At 46.0% G+C, this 17,287-nt stretch overlaps 1 protein-coding gene across 1 annotated transcript; it reads left to right on the top strand.

Annotated features, from left to right (window-relative positions):
* Positions 1–6,607: 6,607 nt before the first annotated feature.
* C15H1orf158 (chromosome 15 C1orf158 homolog) lies at positions 6,608–15,521 on the top strand. Its single transcript, XM_029578864.1, has 4 exons — positions 6,608–6,878; positions 7,822–7,935; positions 8,992–9,166; positions 14,696–15,521. The coding sequence occupies exons 1-4, from the start codon at positions 6,780–6,782 to the stop codon at positions 14,977–14,979; spliced, it is 672 nt and encodes a 223-aa protein (XP_029434724.1). The 5' UTR covers positions 6,608–6,779; the 3' UTR covers positions 14,980–15,521.
* The last annotated feature ends 1,766 nt before the right edge of the window (positions 15,522–17,287 follow it).

Raw genomic sequence — 17,287 nt, 5'->3', positions numbered from 1 at the left:
ATGTTGATGTCTTTGATCAGTATTGCATTATTATTTTGTTGTGAGTTACTGTTACTTGTTTGGCTGCTGATGGGGTTTGAAAATGCTCTTCTCGCATTTTACTGGCACGCCACGTTTTTCCCATGTGTCAGGCAAGCCATAAATTTCCAATAGAGAGAGGGAGTGCACCCCCCCGTTCACAGAGCTGGGACCCCCAAGTGGGCCAAACCAGATGTTTCCCTTAAATACGTCTGAGCAAAACGGAGCCATTGCTCTTTCTGGTTGTGCAAGGTTAGCTGAGCACTTGTGAAAGATAAGAAGCCACCAGCCTTTGGGGAAAAAGTTCAAAACGAGAATGCCAAAAGGGCAATTTTGATGACGTGGTTTGTTTGGATTGCTCCCGGGAATTATCTCTGCGTTTTGGTCGCTTTAGTGTTCCTGATCACAAACGAAATGAATTAGAAGGTCTCAGCCTGGGTGTCCTGGAGCCCACCACCCTCGGCTCGTAGACCTTGCCCTAAGCGAATTCAGCTCCAAGTCTTTGTGGCTCCCAGGATGCGTTCGTAGTAAACGGCCTCTCTGAAGATTACGTGCACACACACACACACACACACACACCCCCGATCCTGCTAAAACTAAATGCATCATTTATCCGCATTTGTGGGGGAGAGCGAGGCATTCCTGGAAGCGTGTTTTGGGTGGAATTGGAAAATACGGCGTGTGTAGATCAAACCGAGGCCACGTCACCTTCCATAAAAACGCCACCTGCCCGAAACTCAGCTCCAAAGGTCGTGGGTGGGGGAGAGGGACCCTCGCACGTTCCCTTTGAAGTTAGATGGAAAGCAGCAGAGAGGAGCGGTTTGGGATTTGCCCCCCAGTGTAACATGCCGCTTTTCGGCCTTTTGGCTTAAGATCTTGGTGCAGTTAAAGCACAGGCTTTGTGCTACGAGTCAAGAATGGTCCCTTCTTGGCCTTTTAGATTGAAATCCTGTTGAATATAGGGAGGGGGGGGGGAAGGAGGAGTTAACACTTGCCCCCCCCCCCACCAGGGGGTTACTATGATCTACCAGACCATTGCCAAAGCAGTGCCATTAAACCTCTGGCTAAATAAAAAAAACAAAAAACATAGTAAGTGATGGCAGATAAAGACCAATCCAGCTTGCCTGAGATATCTTTACATAGATTTGCTGAAAGAACCAATTTAATTAGCCTGCTTTGATTGTCCTGAAAACCAAACATGAAGACAAAGGTTGCCAAATAAGATAGCAAACCAAGGGGTGGGGGAGAAATCCAAACAGATCAATGAAAGTCAAATAAAGCAAACCTTCAGAGCATTGCCGCTTGCCTCTGGTTTTCACTCTCTGTCTCCCCATTGGCTGACCTGAAATACCAGACCTGTTCTCTGGGGGGGGAGGGAGCACCAGGAATGGAATTAAGATCCTCCGCCCTCTATCCAGTGGTGGAGTCACGGCTGGGCCTGGGTGGGCTCAGGCCCACCCAATCAGTGTCACCCAGCGGCCCAAGAGGAGAGTCCTTGTCACAAGGCCGCAGTGGACATGCCGGGCAGAAGAGAAAGAGGTCCACGAGGTCGCCTGTGGACCCCATCCCAACGCTGCCAAGAAGAGGAGTAGGATCGGGCGGCCGGCAGTCAAAGAAAAACTAAAACCCCTCACCAGAAGGCACCCGTTCTCCTGCTCCTCCATGTGTGCCAGACCTGTGCATTTAAAACCTGTGCGGCCAATAAGTGCTCTATGCTGATCTCGTGCATCACAAGATAAAGGAGTGCTGGCCGCACGGGCTTGGAATGCTGCAGGCAGGCACACGAGGAGCAGCAGAACAGGCTCCCACTTTTGCTACCGATGAGCCTGCCTGTATTTGTGTTTGTGTGTGTATGTGTGTGAATAGTACCTTGCCTGGGTGTGTGTGAATGGGAACCTGCCTGGGAGTTTGTGTGTGTGTGAATGTGAATGGTAGCCTGTGTGTGTGTGTGTGTGTGTGTGTGTGTGTGTGTGTGAATGGTAGCCTGCCTGGGTGTGTGTGTGTGAATGGTAGCCTATCTGTGTGTGTGTGTGTGTGTGTGTGTGAATGGTAGCCTGTGTGTGTGTGTGTGTGAATGGTAGCCTGCCTGGGTGTGTGTGTGTGTGTGTGTGTGTGAATGGTAGCCTGTGTGTGTGTGTGAATGGTAGCCTGCCTGGGTGTGTGTGTGTGTGTGTGTGTGTGTGTGTGAATGGTAGCCTGTCTCTGGGGGTGTGTGAATGTAAATAGTAGTCTGTCTGTGTGTGTGTATATGTGTGTGTGAATGGTAGCCTGCCTGGATGTGTGTGTGTGTGTGAATGGGAGCCTGGGTGGGGGGTGTGAATGTGAATGGTAGCCTGCCTGGGGGTGGGGGTGTGTGAATGTAAATGGTAGTGTGTGTGTGTGTGTGTGTGTGTGTGTATGAATGGTAGTCTGTGTGTGTGTGTATGAATGGTAGTCTATGTGTGTGTGAATGGTAGCCTGTGTGTGTGTGTGTGTGTGTGTGTGTGTGTGAATGGGAGCCGGGGTGGGGGTGTGTGAATGTAAATGGTAGTCTGTGTGTGTATGTGTGTGTGAATGGTAGCCTGCCTGGATATGTGTGTGTGTATGAATGGGAGCCTGCCTGGGGGTGGGGGGGTGTGAATGTAAATGGTAGTCTCTGTGTATGTGTGTGTGTGAATGGTAGCCTGCCTGGGTGTGTGTGTGTGTGTGAATGGTAACCTGCCTGGGAGGCTGAGGCATATGATTGGGAGCCTGCTTTGGGGGGATGTGAATGAGAACCTACCTGAGGGGGGGGTGTGTGAGAGAGAACATGTGATAGTGAGAACTTGTATATATGGGAGTGAGAGCCTGCATGTGAGAGAGAGCGTGTGAGAGTGTGAGCCTGTGTGTTTGCATGAGAGTGGTAGCCTGCTTATGAGAGTGAGAGCCTATGTGTTTATGTATGTATGGAGGTGGGAGCAGGAGCCTGCAGTTGAGAGAGAACATGTGAGAGTGAGAGCCTGTGTGGTTGTATGTGGGAATGGGAGCGTGTTTGTGGGAGAGAGATCCTGTGTGATAGAGAGCATATAAGAGTGAGAGCCTATAAGTGTGTGTATGACAGTGGGAACCTGTGTGAATGTGATAGAGCATGGAAGATTGAGATCCTATGTGAGAGAAAGTGTGTGTGTGTGTGTGTGTGTGAAAGAACATGCGAGAGAGAGTCTGTGTGTGTATTAAGGAGGAAGGAAAGACAGACAGAATAAAAGAGACCCTGAAAAAGGAACAGGGACAAAGACAGACACGGGGGAAAAAGAGACTGGGACAAACTGATTAGACAAATAAGATCAGACAACAAAGGTAAAAAAAAATTAATTTGCCTTTCAGCGATTGGAATATGCCATCTATGGGAATGTGCATTTCTTATACATTTGTAGTTTGCTTGTTCTTCAGTATTCACGGAGGCTGGCTTCTCAGGCTTTCCATTTCAGTTTCGTCTGCACATTTGTTTCTAATTGGCAGACCCTTATTCTGTCTTAGATAAGGGTCTGTCTGTGTTTCACCTGAGTGACAGAGATGCAGTATTTTGGCTAGCATCTAGTTTCTCTGTAGGGATTTGTAGCAGTTTGATTTGTTCTGTTTGCCCATTAGGTGGTGTATTAGTGTTCTAGGGCCTGGTATAATGTTTGCCTTGCTGCCTTTTCATAGATAAGGTTGCTACTGTTTGAGTCCTGAGAGTTACGGCTGTTATGGTAAGGTTCTAGATATTTATTTATTCATTTGCAGGGTTTGTTATTTCACAAAGTGTTTGGCAGTGAAGGAAATTTGTTTTGCTGTCTTTGAGGTTACTCCGGAATTTGAATTTGTTTTTTTTGCATGTCCTAGTTCTGTTATGCACCTGTTACAATTCTTTTTATGATGATTATTATGATTATTGCTGTTTTATTTTAGTTTTATGCATTTTTGGAAAGAGGATTAATACAAATATATTGATATTTGTTTTATTACATGGTTGGATCTGATGTTTCTGAAGTGTTCTTTGTTTACTGTTTACATGATATTGTGTAATGGTAAATGGAACTTTCTCTGAAGAGAGAGCGGTTTTAAGCGGTGTACCGCAAGGATCGGTGTTGGGACCGGTCCTGTTCAATATCTTTGTGAGCGACATTGCGGACGGGATAGAAGGTAAGATTTGTCTTTTTGCGGACGACACTAAGATCTGCAACAGAGTGGACACGCCGGAAGGAGTGGAGAGAATGAGACGAGATTTAAGGAAACTGGAAGAGTGGTCAAAGATATGGCAGCTGAGATTCAATGCCAAGAAGTGCAAAGTCATGCATATGGGGAGTGGAAATCCAAATGAACTGTATTCGATGGGGGGGGGGGGGGGGAAGGCTGATGTGCATGGAGCAGGAGAGAGACCTTGGGGTTATAGTGTCTAATGATATGAAGTCTGCGAAACAATGCGACAAGGCGATAGCAAAAGCCAGAAGAATGCTGGGCTGCATAGAGAGCGGAATATCGAGTAAGAAAAGGGAAGTGATTATTCCCTTGTACAGGGCCTTGGTGAGGCCTCACCTGGAGGACTGTGTTCAGTTCTGGAGACCGTATCTCCAAAGAGACAGAGACAGGATGGAAGCGGTCCAGAGAAGGGCGACCAGAAAGGTGGAGGGTCTTCATCTGATGTCATACGAGGAGAGATTGAAGAATCTAAATATGTACACCCTGGAGGAAAGGAGGAGCAGGGGTGATATGATTCAGACTTTCAGATACTTGAAAGGTTTTAATGATCCAAAGGCAACGACAAACCTTTACCATAAGAAAAAAATCAGCAGAACCAGGGGTCACGAGCTGAGGCTCCAAGTAGGAAGACTAAGAACCAATGTCAGGAAGTATTTCTTCACGGAGAGAGTGGTGGATGCCTGGAATGCCCTTCCGGAGGAAGTGGTGAAGTCCAAAACTGTGAAGCACTTCAAAGGGGCATGGGATAAACACTGTGGATCCATCAAGTCTAGAGGATGTGAATGAAGAGGAGGCAGCAAAACACTGCACGGAGCGGCAGTAGCCACAGAGGCATTCACGGAGCGGGATGCCAGTGGCCAGTGGTTGGTGTTCCACCTTCACGGAGCGGAAGGATGGAGGGCTGCCATCTCCCAATTAAAAAAAGAAAAAAAACAAACAAAAAACAAAAAAACAAAACAGGGATGGGTTCATGGGCTATAGGTATTACCAATTATTAGGCTTATTCAATTACCAATTATTAGGCTTTTCAATATTTGATGATAGTTAATGTGACTTTCAAGGCATACTTCACTTTCAATGCATATCCAGCATAGCTCCCTGCTTCAACGGCAGGGGAGAAGAAAAACTAATACTTCACGCATATCCAGCATTGCTCTCTGCTTCAACGGCAGAGAGCCTTGCTGCCGCTTACCCTACTAATCAAACTTAATATTTCACTTGGAAGCAGCTCCATCACTGCTCTCTACATTAATAGTGGGGGTGAAAGGGAAATAGAACCTAAGGTTACTAAGAGCCAAGAGAAACCGATAAGTATGAGAAAAAAGAAGAGTGAAGCTTGCTGGGCAGACTGGATGGACCGATTGGTCTTCTTCTGCCGTCATTTCTATGTTTCTATGTGTACTTATTTATTTATTTGTTTATTTATTTAAATTCTTTTATATACCGAAGTATAGCTGAAAGCCTTCACCCCGGTTTACATTGAAACAAATTCATACAAGAAACATAGTTTTAACTTGTAACGTAAGTACATAAAAATATGAATATAACAACTCAGCAGAGGCAGAGTATAACGTGTTATCAGTATGCAATTTACATCTTAATTTAGGAGATAATTATTACAGAAGTATTAGCGTTCAAGATGAGTATTGAGGTTATTCGAATCAGTCTGTGAATGATTGTCTAAATAACCATGTTTTTAATTCTTTTTTGAAAGATTTGGAATCTCGGAGTAAATATAAAATAAATTAGTATAGATTAATAAGGCATTTTTAATGTTGGTAAGTGCTTGAATTAAAATATTTTAAAATGTCACTCATGCATGATGGCTGTTGCAGACTACTCAGCAATCCATTGTAGCGGGCCTGCCAAGGCATTGTTTATCGATGAGTACCGAGGCCTAGATTTGTATGTCTACTGTCCTCCCATGTTAACCATGCCCCCACCCCCCCCCCAAAAAAAACCAAACCAAAATTCAGTTCTGGCTACGCCACTGCCTCTGTCTACACATGTCTCTCGCTTGACCCCTCTCCACCAAAAGAATCAACTAGCACAGAACTCTCTCTTACCTCTGGAGTTGGGTTTCATGTCTTAGGCCCTGCTCAGAGCAAAGGAGCCTCCACTGCTCCAGGAGTAACTGTACTGCCCTTAGGCAGGAAAAGTAAAACAAACAAGACCCTTAAATTATTTTCTCCTTTATTTTGCTGCTGTCTGTCCCTTAAACTTCACAAACACGTAAAAGGCATTTCTTTTCGAAGCTTGAAGGTAGAAAGAAGAGGCTGGGGGCTTCGTTTTGCTGATTGTGCAGTAGAGCCTGCGGTTGCCTGGTGTGTGTGTGTTGACAGCCCACAGTCCATTTCTATGGCGACAGTAACAATGGGGCATTCTGAGGCGTGCACTGCTGGCCACTTTTCCCTGCCTGCAGTCTCAGGGATGTGGTAGTAGTAAGGCAAATCATTCCACCCGTAACCCACAGCTATGAGCACAGAGTGAGCACCCTTCACATCCCATCAGGGAAGGGGGACGCTGAGTACACCACAGGAGACGCCCACCCGACGCAGAGAAACATGTACAACGCCCAGGCCTTCCTTGACCCCTGCTGGAGAGTAGAGAAGAGATACTCCAACAGAGTTCTCATAGGAAACTGGCTAGAAGAGAGGAAAAAGGTAAACGACACCCCCCCCCCCCCCCCGAGGGTTCACAGGTTAAGATCAGAAACCTGCCCCACGATGGGTGCTCACTTGTCACCTTGTGCAGGACCCAAGGAATGGCTGAGCCTGCCAAGTATATGTTGACCAGTTGATAGCTTACAAGACAATTTTGGCTGCTGTGGCTAGTTTGAAGGTTTCCCTCAAGCTAAATTTTAAAAGGAATAGTACCCAAGTAATTTATCTTCAAAAATTAACTTTGACAAAGTCTATGGGTTCTAAAGAAGCATCCATTTTTAATTCTTGCAAGGCCATTTTTAAAAAAAATACAAGGGGAAACTTTTTTTTTTTTTTTTATAGACTTAGCTGGGGATTATGAAAATCATGGATTAGTACTCAACAGTGATTCTTACAGTGGCCTTTCTAACAAGCTGCTTCTATGTGAACCGGACCAGGGTTTTCAGGAGCTGAAGCTGGCTTAGGAGAGCCCAGCTTTACTGGTCAACAGTGCAAGGATTGATCATCTCTGAGGTTTTGGAATAAAGCCGGATCCCCCAGCCGGCTTCACTTGGGTCGGCCTATGGGAATCCTGCTGGAGAGCCTCGAGGACGGGAGCGCGTGGAGATGCTGTTACAGATCCGCTGGTATCTCGGTGCCCTGCAGCCTCCAGTCTCCAGCTGTCAATAGCAGCTCACTTGTTCTATTCTGAATACTTGTGGCACATAAGCCTTCTTTTGCATGTGACCTACACCGCAAATAAACTGTGTTGGCGGCTTTGAAGGCCATCTGGCCTGAGCTAGCCTGCCTTCCTCCCCCTGCCTGCCTTCCTCAGACACTTTACAAGGCTTGCGTGCCATGGTAATTTCCCAGTGTATTCTGCTCAGTTCTAGAATATTGCAAATGTATTGCTGAATGACGTGCGTCTTTTTATTTTATTTATTTTTTACTATTTTCCCTTCAGTTCATAAGAAGCATCTACCCCACCAGCAAAAGCTGTCAGAGGATAGACTTCGTCCCCTACGCAGACGGCAGACCAGATCCAATATTGGGAAGAGCGTTTAAGAAGAAGAATGAGGTCAGAGGTGATCCTGGCCCCAGACCGTGCTCTCTCACCCCGTATTTCTCTCTCTTTGTGGCATGTGCCCCACTGTCTGTCTCAAAACCCTTCCCTCCGTGCGCTGGGCATTAAGAATTAAGCTATTTGGAGGCCTTCACTCCAAGAAAATTTAGTAGTGCAGAGTTCCAGAAGCCAAAGTAATCCTGAAAGACACTGGAGATTTTGTGTGTTGTGTTGACTCTGAAAGGACCAACAGGAAAAAAAAAAGATGTATCACAGGGGCTGTTGTAGCCACAGGATCTGCAATCGCAGAATAGACCTTTGTGATCTTGAATTCTCATGCACGACAACGTTTTTTTTGGCTGGTCCTCACAAAGGTATTGCAACTGACAACGGCTCCGTAAGGTTTAGGAGTATTAAGAACTCACATTTTCCTACCAGTGAACTTAAGATTAGATGTCCCAAAAGTGGAATGAGTGAAGGAGAATGGGAGGGGAGGTGGTAACGGGTGCACTGTGAGTTACCTGATAATACCTTATACCAAGGTCATCCCATCAGGTGCCCCTGGTTATCGAAGGCCCTCATAGGATGAAACCACTCTAGACTACACGGATCCTTCATAGCAATGAGGAGGTCAATCTAAAGACGGGTTCCCTATAACTGAAGCAGAAAGGGTTCTCATAAACCATTTGATCTAGGGAATGGGTTGAAGAGGCGGAGCTGAAATACCGTATCCTACCCGTGACCTACGTGATGAATGAGGATCTTATAAAGAGACGGTAACCTTCAAACCGGCACGCGGGCGGGCGCACGGATGTAATATCTTCTCAGACTGAAAGCTCAGTCCCAGGTCCTTATTTGCCTTGGGTAACGTGTGCAGGTGGAAGAATACTTTCTTCTTTATTTTAAGTGGATTTTATTCTGGACAAAAGCCCGTGTAATTTGTGTTGTATGGGGTCGGTGCTCCTGTGCCGAGTTGCAGTGCTGTGAAACGTCTTGTTGGATTTGTGAGCAGCTCTGAATCTTTGCTATGACTTTGATGCTCTGCTCTCTTTTGTATGTATTTTATTCCAGGGCCTTCCGAAACATATCCTGCTTTCACACCATGGGGAACCCAAACACAAAAACTTAGTGTCAGTATACGACGACCATTATATGAGACATGGGAATTCCTCACTCCCTCCTCTTCGCAAATTTAGCGGCAACAAATTAGCCTGGCTACCTGAGAAATCGGATTATCCTATTCAAGGTACAGTAACGTTCTTTGCGCTTGAAAATAAAAAGGGCCCTTTCGTACAAAAAGTGAAAATCTTTCAGTCTGGTCTGGTGGCTTGATGGCGGGTGCCTTGTGCTGCCGGGAGGAAAATGTGGATTAGATTTCCAGGCCAGGACTCTGCTCCCTGGGCTGGGCAAGGCTGGGAATGCTCTGTAGGCAGGGCTCGCTGTCCCCTGGGGGAGGGAATCTCGGCCATTGCTCAGTGCCAACGCCTAGTAGGGCTGGCAGACTTTAGATCCAACATCACGGGGTTCAGGAAAGAAAGCTGTAATCTCTGGCCCCCAGCCAAGGATTGTTGCCGAGGAGAGCGATATAAATAAATATAGGGGGTAAAGTTGCCCAGATAGTTGCAAATGAAGACTCATGGCCAGAGAGCACTATGCTGGAGCTGCTGCCAAATTGGGCAGGGAAGAATGACCAAAGGTTTGCCTAAGGATGCAAAATGTTCTTGCACTGGACCTGCCCTTGGGGCTTAAACTAAAGGACATGTCATGTGTAGCAGGCTGATCCAATCCTTAGTTCTGCCCTGTTGCATGTATTTCTTATTTGTCTCGGAAGCTAGAAGGAGCAGTGAGAAGTACGTCAGTGCCCATTTCTACAATCCCTGCCACTCCTTCCGCGATCCCCTGAAGGAGTGGTAGGGATTGGACAGATGGGGATCTAGCTTTCAAGAGCTATGCTTCCTTCAACAGGTCAAGGAAGAAACAGACCAGTTACTCTGGGTTTAAAGAGTAGAGTCCCCTGATGAAGGGAGCAAAGCTCTCGAAAGTTAATCACAGATGCATTTAGAGTCCAATAAAAGGTATTGCCTAATGCCTACTACTCGTTTGATGACCCTTATTTTTACATGTGCCTATGGAAAAAACCTCTTTATTTAAGAAGACCCACATTAATGTTTCAGGCTTGTGATAAAAATAGTCCCAGACTGTCTATGGTAATAAGCACAGACAATTTGGGGGTGGCAGTTACAACTCTAAACAGCACGTACTGGGGGTAACCTGCACCGAGCAGCAATTATAGCCCTAAACAGCAGTGCTATGATTAGATCGGACCTCCAAGAAAGCATTGGAGTAAATCTACAAGGAGTGGTGGTTACAATCATATTATTCATACAACAGCATCAGGCTTCCAGAAGGCTGGGGTGACCTGCATAAAGGGACCATGGTGAAACCTAAACTTAAATGAGCATTTATGTGTTTTTACTACGGCATAACTAACCTTGATGGCTATGAGGAGGATTATTGCAAAACTTGGATCTACTCAAATTGAAAGAATTTCAACAGAGCAGATAGATAGACCAGTTTGGTTTTTATCTGCCCTCATTTACTATGTTACTATAATTCTATCAGGGCTCTCTGAGATCCATCTGTAATATAAGGTGACAAGACAGGATCTCCAATAGAGAGATCCTTGAAAAGTGCTAGCGTTCCTGTGTGGAGGGAACGGTAGTGAAAGTTCAGGTCATATTGTAAAAATGGAGGACACCGGAATTCCCAAACTCACGCTCTATGGCCAAGTGAAAAATCGGCTTACATTACAGGGATGACTACCTCTCAGATTCAGGGACGCCTTCCAGTACAATCATAAAATCTGCAAAGCAGACCTCAACAGTTAAGAGAACAACACCCTGGACCAGGTCAGAGGGAGGCAGCTTGGTCACTCTGCTGTCCCGAGCTTGGACATCAAGGGAACCACAAACACAAGAGGAAAAGAATGGGAGAAGAAAAAACCCAACCCTGCAACTTCACCAACTGCTGTTCCACTTGCAGGTCAAGGACTGGGTTTAAATCACTTCAACAGACACAGAAATAAACTTAGTCAAAGGGATTTGCTGAAAACTCATATGTTGCCATTGACGGGAGACTCCGTCATCATGTTACTATAATCATTAAGGCCTGATGGAGACTGGCTGCTCCTTTATAAGGATTGGGTTTCATGAAGCCTCGTTCTAGAGCTTCCTTTCCATTGAAAGAAGCTCGCCTCCGGTCCATGGAAACTTTTCAGCTATTTAAATGTCTCTGTCATATCTCCCCAGCTCACCTTCTCTGTATGTATAGATTAAGGCTTTAGAAGAAAGACCACTGATTACTTTAGTGGACACCCTCTGGACTGATTACTTTAGTGGATTACCCTCTGGACTGACTCCAGCTGCTTTATATAGTTTTGAAGGTGTGACCTCCAGAATTTATTTTATTTATTTGAAAAGTTGTATATACCGACATTCATTTGTATATCACATCGGTTTACAATTAACAGGGTTAATTAAACATGGATTAGAAAAGGAAAATAGAGTTACATGTAAGAGGGAGATGAAGGAACAAGGTGGGAGAGGGGAGGAAGTGAAAGGGACCAGTGGACCAGAGAAGGGTAGGTAGAAGAGATTGATTGGTTAACTATGTACACAAATCTGTATTAAATTAAATTCCAAATCAACTGAATGTTAACTAGATTAGGCTTCAGGGTGGGGGAGGGGAAGGGGCGAGGATGCTTTTTGGGAGAAAAAAAAGGCGGGGGTGCTGTTATGTGTAGGCCCGTTTAAATAGCCAAGTTTTTAGGTTTTTTTTTTAAGGTTTTTGTACAGTGTTCTTGTACACAGTATTCTGAGGTCTCTCCGGGGATCTATACGGGGGCAATATCAGCTCCCTTTGTCTGCTGACCATTCCTCTCCCTATGCAGCCAAGCATCTTTTTGGCCACCTTAAGATCATCAGACACAATTACCCCCAGATCCTGCTCTTCCTTTGGGCACTGAAGAATTTCACCTTCAGTACTGTACCCTTCTCTTGGTTTTTTTGCACCCTAAATGCATTACTCTGCATTTTTTTAGCATTAAATCTTAGCTGCCAGACGTTAGGCCATTCCTCGAGCTTCACTAGATTCTTCCTCATGTTTTCCCCACCTTCCTGGCTGTCCACCCTGTTACAGATTTTGGTATCATTGGCAAAAAGGCAAACCTTTCCTGATTATCTTTTCGCTATGTTACAAAAATGTTGAAAAGGACCGGTCCAAGGACCGATCCCTGAGGCACAGCACTAGTATGTGCCCCCTCCTCAGAGAAAACTCCATTTACCACTACTCTTTGTTGCCTCCCACTCAGTCACTCTAGGATCCATACCAATGGCACACAATTTATTTATAAGTCTGTTTTGTTTTATTGCATTCTTTGTTTTATATTACGAATGTTGAGATTGTAATCCACCCCATACATTCTATGAAGGCGGCAGAATATAAATATGTTTAACTAATAAATACACTATGTCTAGCGCTCTCCCTTGATCCAACTCTCTGGTCACCCAATCAAAGAAATTGATCAGATTCGTCTGACAGGATTTACCTCTAGTAAAACCAGGCTGCCTTGGATCTTGCAATCCCTTGGCTTCCAGGAACTGCACCGTCCTCTGTTTGAGCAGCGATTGCATGAGTTTGCTCACCACAGAGGTCAGACTAATGGCCTGTGGTTCCCAGCCTCCTCCTTACTTCCGCTTTTATGAACAGGAATCACATCTGCCCTTCCCAGTCCTCCAGGACTACTCCAGACTAAAGAATCATGGAAAAGATCAGCAGCCAGCAGAGCTGCTAGGACATCTCTAAGTTCCCTCACTACCCTCGGATGTATCCCATCCCCTTATCTACTTTAAGTTTAGTTATCTCCTCACCAACACACTGTTCTGAAAACCGACTGAGGTTTACCTCACTGCCAATCTTATTTGTGTTTGTTTTATGTGGTCCTGCTCCGGGCCCTTCCACACTAAACAGAAATATTTGTTAAGCAATTTCTGTTTTTCCTCAGCCTCTGCATACTCTCCCCTTTCACCTCTGAGTCTCATAATGCCTCGTTAAGTGCCAGTACTGGGACCATTTTATAGTTTACTGTTTCCGTTTTTAGGAGGCCTCCTGATGAGGACATCTTACAATGACAGAAATACCCAGGGCTCAAAAAAACCAAAAACAGTGTAAAGGTATAAGAGAGAGACAGAAGTAAAAGTTCAGGATGGACAAACTGAAATACACGCATTTTTTTGCTGAGACTGGAAGGAAGCATCCTGCACGTCTGCGGAGGAGGGGATCCCAAAAACGAGTACGCAATGAAATGAGAAGTGGCCTGCCGAGAGGGTAACTTTCGAAGGCGCTTCTGCAGGTTAAAAAAAAAAGTGCTTATAAAATTGCCCTCCCAGCCTCCAGATAACCTGTGTGTATATGAGTTCCTCGGGTGGCGCTGGGGAAGGGCTCGCACCTACGCACATAACCTTTCCGCTTTCAGAATCACAGGCGCATGGTTCCTTGGGGAAAAACATCTGCACGCAGATTTGCAGGTGTAAGTGCGTGCGGGTGGCTTTTGCAGGGGTAATTTTTCAAAGAATGTGTGCATAATCTGATTCAAAATTTCTGTGGGCTGTTACAAAATTACCCCCCAATGTGGAGAATGCAACCACGGATCTCTGACCGAAAATGGCAAGCGACGGGAGGGTGCGAGGCATTGAAACATTCAAAGGTAAAGGTTAACGGTTTAGAGGAACATAGTAACATACTAAGAACGGCAGATAAAGGCCCAAAATCTCCATCTTGCTTGGGCGGAAATTGCTGATCTTCGCAGGCTAACCCCACCGTGCCTCCTGTTAAGGGCGGTAACAATCCCTCAATGCAGGTTACCCCCAACACACACACACACACCCACCCATGCCTTCCTTCTGTTAAATTTTAACATTTACCCACTATTTACCAGGAAGCCGGTGCAGAGAGTAGAAAAATGGAAGAGGCCTGCGCCTAGGGGAATGTAGAGCCCAGGATGCATCAGTGGCAACAGGGCTTCAGAACACTGGCGCGTGTGCTGCCACCCCCCCATTACAGTGCTGGGGGCGGGGCTACCACATCAGTGCGGGGGGGTCCTCTTATATAAAGCAGGGCCTGGAGTAGTTGCCCTTATTCATCTCCCATCCAACCCCCCCCCCCTCCCCCGACACAGGACAGCCCTGCAAAGTTGTGGCGCAAGAGTTAGCAAGAGTGGTGGTGGTGGAAGTGTAAACAAAGAGCTGAGTTCTGTAAATGTCACCATGTGTGAAATAACGCGTCAACAATGACTCACGTGAAACCCAATATTAGTGAATATTGGTACCAAGGTGAAATGCAGGTCTGACAAAACCAAAATACCACAAGTACTGTACAGTACTTGTGGTATTTTGGTTTTGTGAAATAACGTGTCGACAGACCAGCCAGCAGAGGAAGATAAGTATAAAGACGGAGGAAAGTGTATTTTATAGATGCTGATAGCAGAAGAAATCTGTAGAAAGGATTAATGAAGGTACAGAGAGAGAGGAGGAGAGGGACAAGGTGATGGTGACCGCCCCCCCCCCCCCCCAAAAAACCTTTGGCAGAGCCCAAATGTGGGATGGACCGAGCCAATGGAAAGGAACAGCAGAGGAGCCAGGAAAGTAGAGAAAGTCCCACTGTTTGCAGGGCACTTTTGCACGCGAATAATGCCGAATGTAATGATTTCCTTTCACAGAGCCGCCTACCAACTTTGGCCTCCTGGAAGAAAAAAAGAAAATGTGGCAAGATGAAACCGCAGTAGACCCACGAAGCGTTTACACTGTTTCCTACGTGCAGCACCCTCCTTCGGCATTTGCTGCCATCCGCTACGCGGTCGCTCCTCGGGCACTCTCCAGCAGCATGCACCAGCAGAACAACCTAAACAAGAATCTGAGCCTCAAAGACCAGAGACACCTGCAGGTCCCTGACCCAAGAGTAAGCGCCACCATGGCATCGCTAGTGGTGGTCACCCCGCCGTAAAATCACAGTCACGCTCCTCATTTGATCTCCTTCACCAAGGGCGTCTGGGGGAAAACGAGTTTCAAAGCAGTTGAGTGCTGCAGAAGGGAATTGCTCTCTCTGCCCCTCTTGGAATGCACCTCAGGCTGCTTTGAAACTGGTTCCAGATGCATCGTGGAGAAGAATCAGTGAGGGCTGACCACTCTGCCGATTTGCCCTGGTGATTTGCTGGAACTAATAAGTGGAAATATCTCATGTAACTGCATGCCGTCTTGGCCGCTCTCTCCTGATTATGGCCATGAGTTGGCGACCTTGTAGCGAAACGTATTCTTGTAAAATGTTAACAGTCACATAAAGTAGTGGAACAGCCCAACTTGCTCCAGGTGCCTTCTTATTATCTTGTAACTGGACGTGTCAAAGGGAGATGATTACCCATCGGATGACTCTGCAATGTCCTTACTGGGCGATGATGTTTGGCTATGAAGAATGGCTCCATTTCAGTGATACATTTTTTTTTTTTTTTAAATCCTTGAATGGTTTCCATTGTGTCTCATGCATGGCTTATGGGAAGAATCGTTGTACACAATGAAAAATGTGATAATATTCATACGAGACCAGAGTGAAGTCCTAAAGTAAGCAATGTGTTAATTCTCACATAATATACACATGGCTTTCCTTTCCTGTATTGCTACCAAAAGCCTTCAATTAAAGATCTTGCTCTAACTGTAACAAACAAGAAGTGATTTATGCAGGGCTGGTGCAAGCTATTTTGTCACCCTAGTGACTTCAAAGTTTGGAAGGCCTCGCCTTCTTCAATTGCCACGCCACACTTCCTCTCTCTTCCAAATCATCTGGATAGCCTGGGCCCTACCGCTATTCATGTTGGAGCGGTAGCATCACCCCCTTTCCTGTGTGCAGGGACTGAAATGGGTCCTGAGTAACCTTACTAGGACCAGGCTAAAACTACCATATTTATCACGTTAGCATGCTAAAGCAGTAGATGGTGTCATTCGGTGGCTAAAGCAGTGCCAGCAGGAGATCTCTCATTGGGGACCCTCTGAAATGAGGATAAAAGGGGTAGGGGATCCTTCATTCATCATGGAGAGGGGTAGGTACCTTTATTTGGGGGGGGGGGGGGGGAGAAGGGCCAAGCCTATAGGAGCAGTTTGCCTTTATAGGCAGGCCTCAGGGGGAAGCCTTGATACACGTTTGTGTCTTTTTACGTATGTGTGTTTGGGTGTCAGCGCAATAGATCAGGGGTGCTGTTGAAGGCCGCCGAGCCCTCATCATGATTCTTGGGGGGAGGGGGGCAGAATCAGGGGTAATGGGGTTGCCAAGCCCATTACTATTTGTACGCGGGTGGTGGGGGGGTGTAAGAATGATATTCTCCATGCTTAACCAGCCCTTTAACTTCAAGCCTTTTGGCATGGAGGATGTTACGATCCATTGCATGCACACTAAACTGTGACTTTGCATGCACACTAATCACATGTGATTGCTTTTTTGCCTGGGCGAGCTAAAATGTAGTCCCTAAGCTGTTAAGTGATTTGTCAGCATGCGTGCCTTGGGGCAATAATGAAAGCAATGTACCTGGATTATTACCTTCCTCTCTATGCACGCGTTCACATCATGCACCCTTTTACCCGCTCAAAATAACGGGCAGTGTTAGGTCAGGGAAGGAAATTACACGCACAGGTTGTGTAGTCAGTCTCCATGCCTACTCCCCCCTCCCCCCACCTCTGGAGCTGCTCACACTTTCGACCACGCTAACCCAGCTATGTTTAACCAGCAAGCACCGAACTCTGGCGCCAACTGGGTACATTTTATCCATGACCTCGGAACGCCCTCCACCCTGCATCTATTTATCTGCTTACATTTTATCTGGGTAATGACTTGATCGGCTAAAATTTGTTTGGCTGGGCAAGAGATTCAAAACTCTGGGTGTGTCCAGGGAACTCAGAAGTCACCCAGAACATCCTTTTGAATATCTGGAGTATTGTGTCCAGTTTTGGATGCAGGGAACCAAAATGATGCACTATCTGGATCAAAAATCCTTTGAAATAAGACTTCAGGACCTAACTATGGATACTCTGTAAGAGAAAGTATAAATATGAAACATTCAAATACCTCTTAGCGAACAGTTTTCAATGGAAAGGTAGTTCTAAGTCAAAGGGTCATGATATCAGATAGAGGGAGCAGCCTGCAGCAATAGAGTAGGTGATGGAGGCCAAACAGTAACAGACTAGAGTAACCTAGACTTGGGTAGATGTGAGCGTAAAGCCTGACTCGCCAATCCTCCGCAATATTGCACCAGGCAATGGGCAAACCC

The sequence above is a fragment of the Rhinatrema bivittatum genome, chromosome 15 (genome assembly GCF_901001135.1).
Source record: "Rhinatrema bivittatum chromosome 15, aRhiBiv1.1, whole genome shotgun sequence".
Classification (NCBI taxonomy): Eukaryota; Metazoa; Chordata; class Amphibia; order Gymnophiona; family Rhinatrematidae; genus Rhinatrema; species Rhinatrema bivittatum.
Note: the sequence above shows the minus strand (reverse complement) of the source record. Positions and strands in the feature narration are given on the sequence as shown.

Bases quoted from the DNA above. Each gene is read 5' to 3' on its own strand.
- C15H1orf158 (XM_029578864.1), top strand. From the start codon at position 6,780: ATGTACAACGCCCAGGCCTTCCTTGACCCCTGCTGGAGAGTAGAGAAG. The intron at 7,936-8,991 runs GTCAGAGGTGAT...ATTTTATTCCAG, and splicing joins CGTTTAAGAAGAAGAATGAG to GGCCTTCCGAAACATATCCT. The intron at 9,167-14,695 runs GTACAGTAACGT...TTCCTTTCACAG, and splicing joins ATCGGATTATCCTATTCAAG to AGCCGCCTACCAACTTTGGC.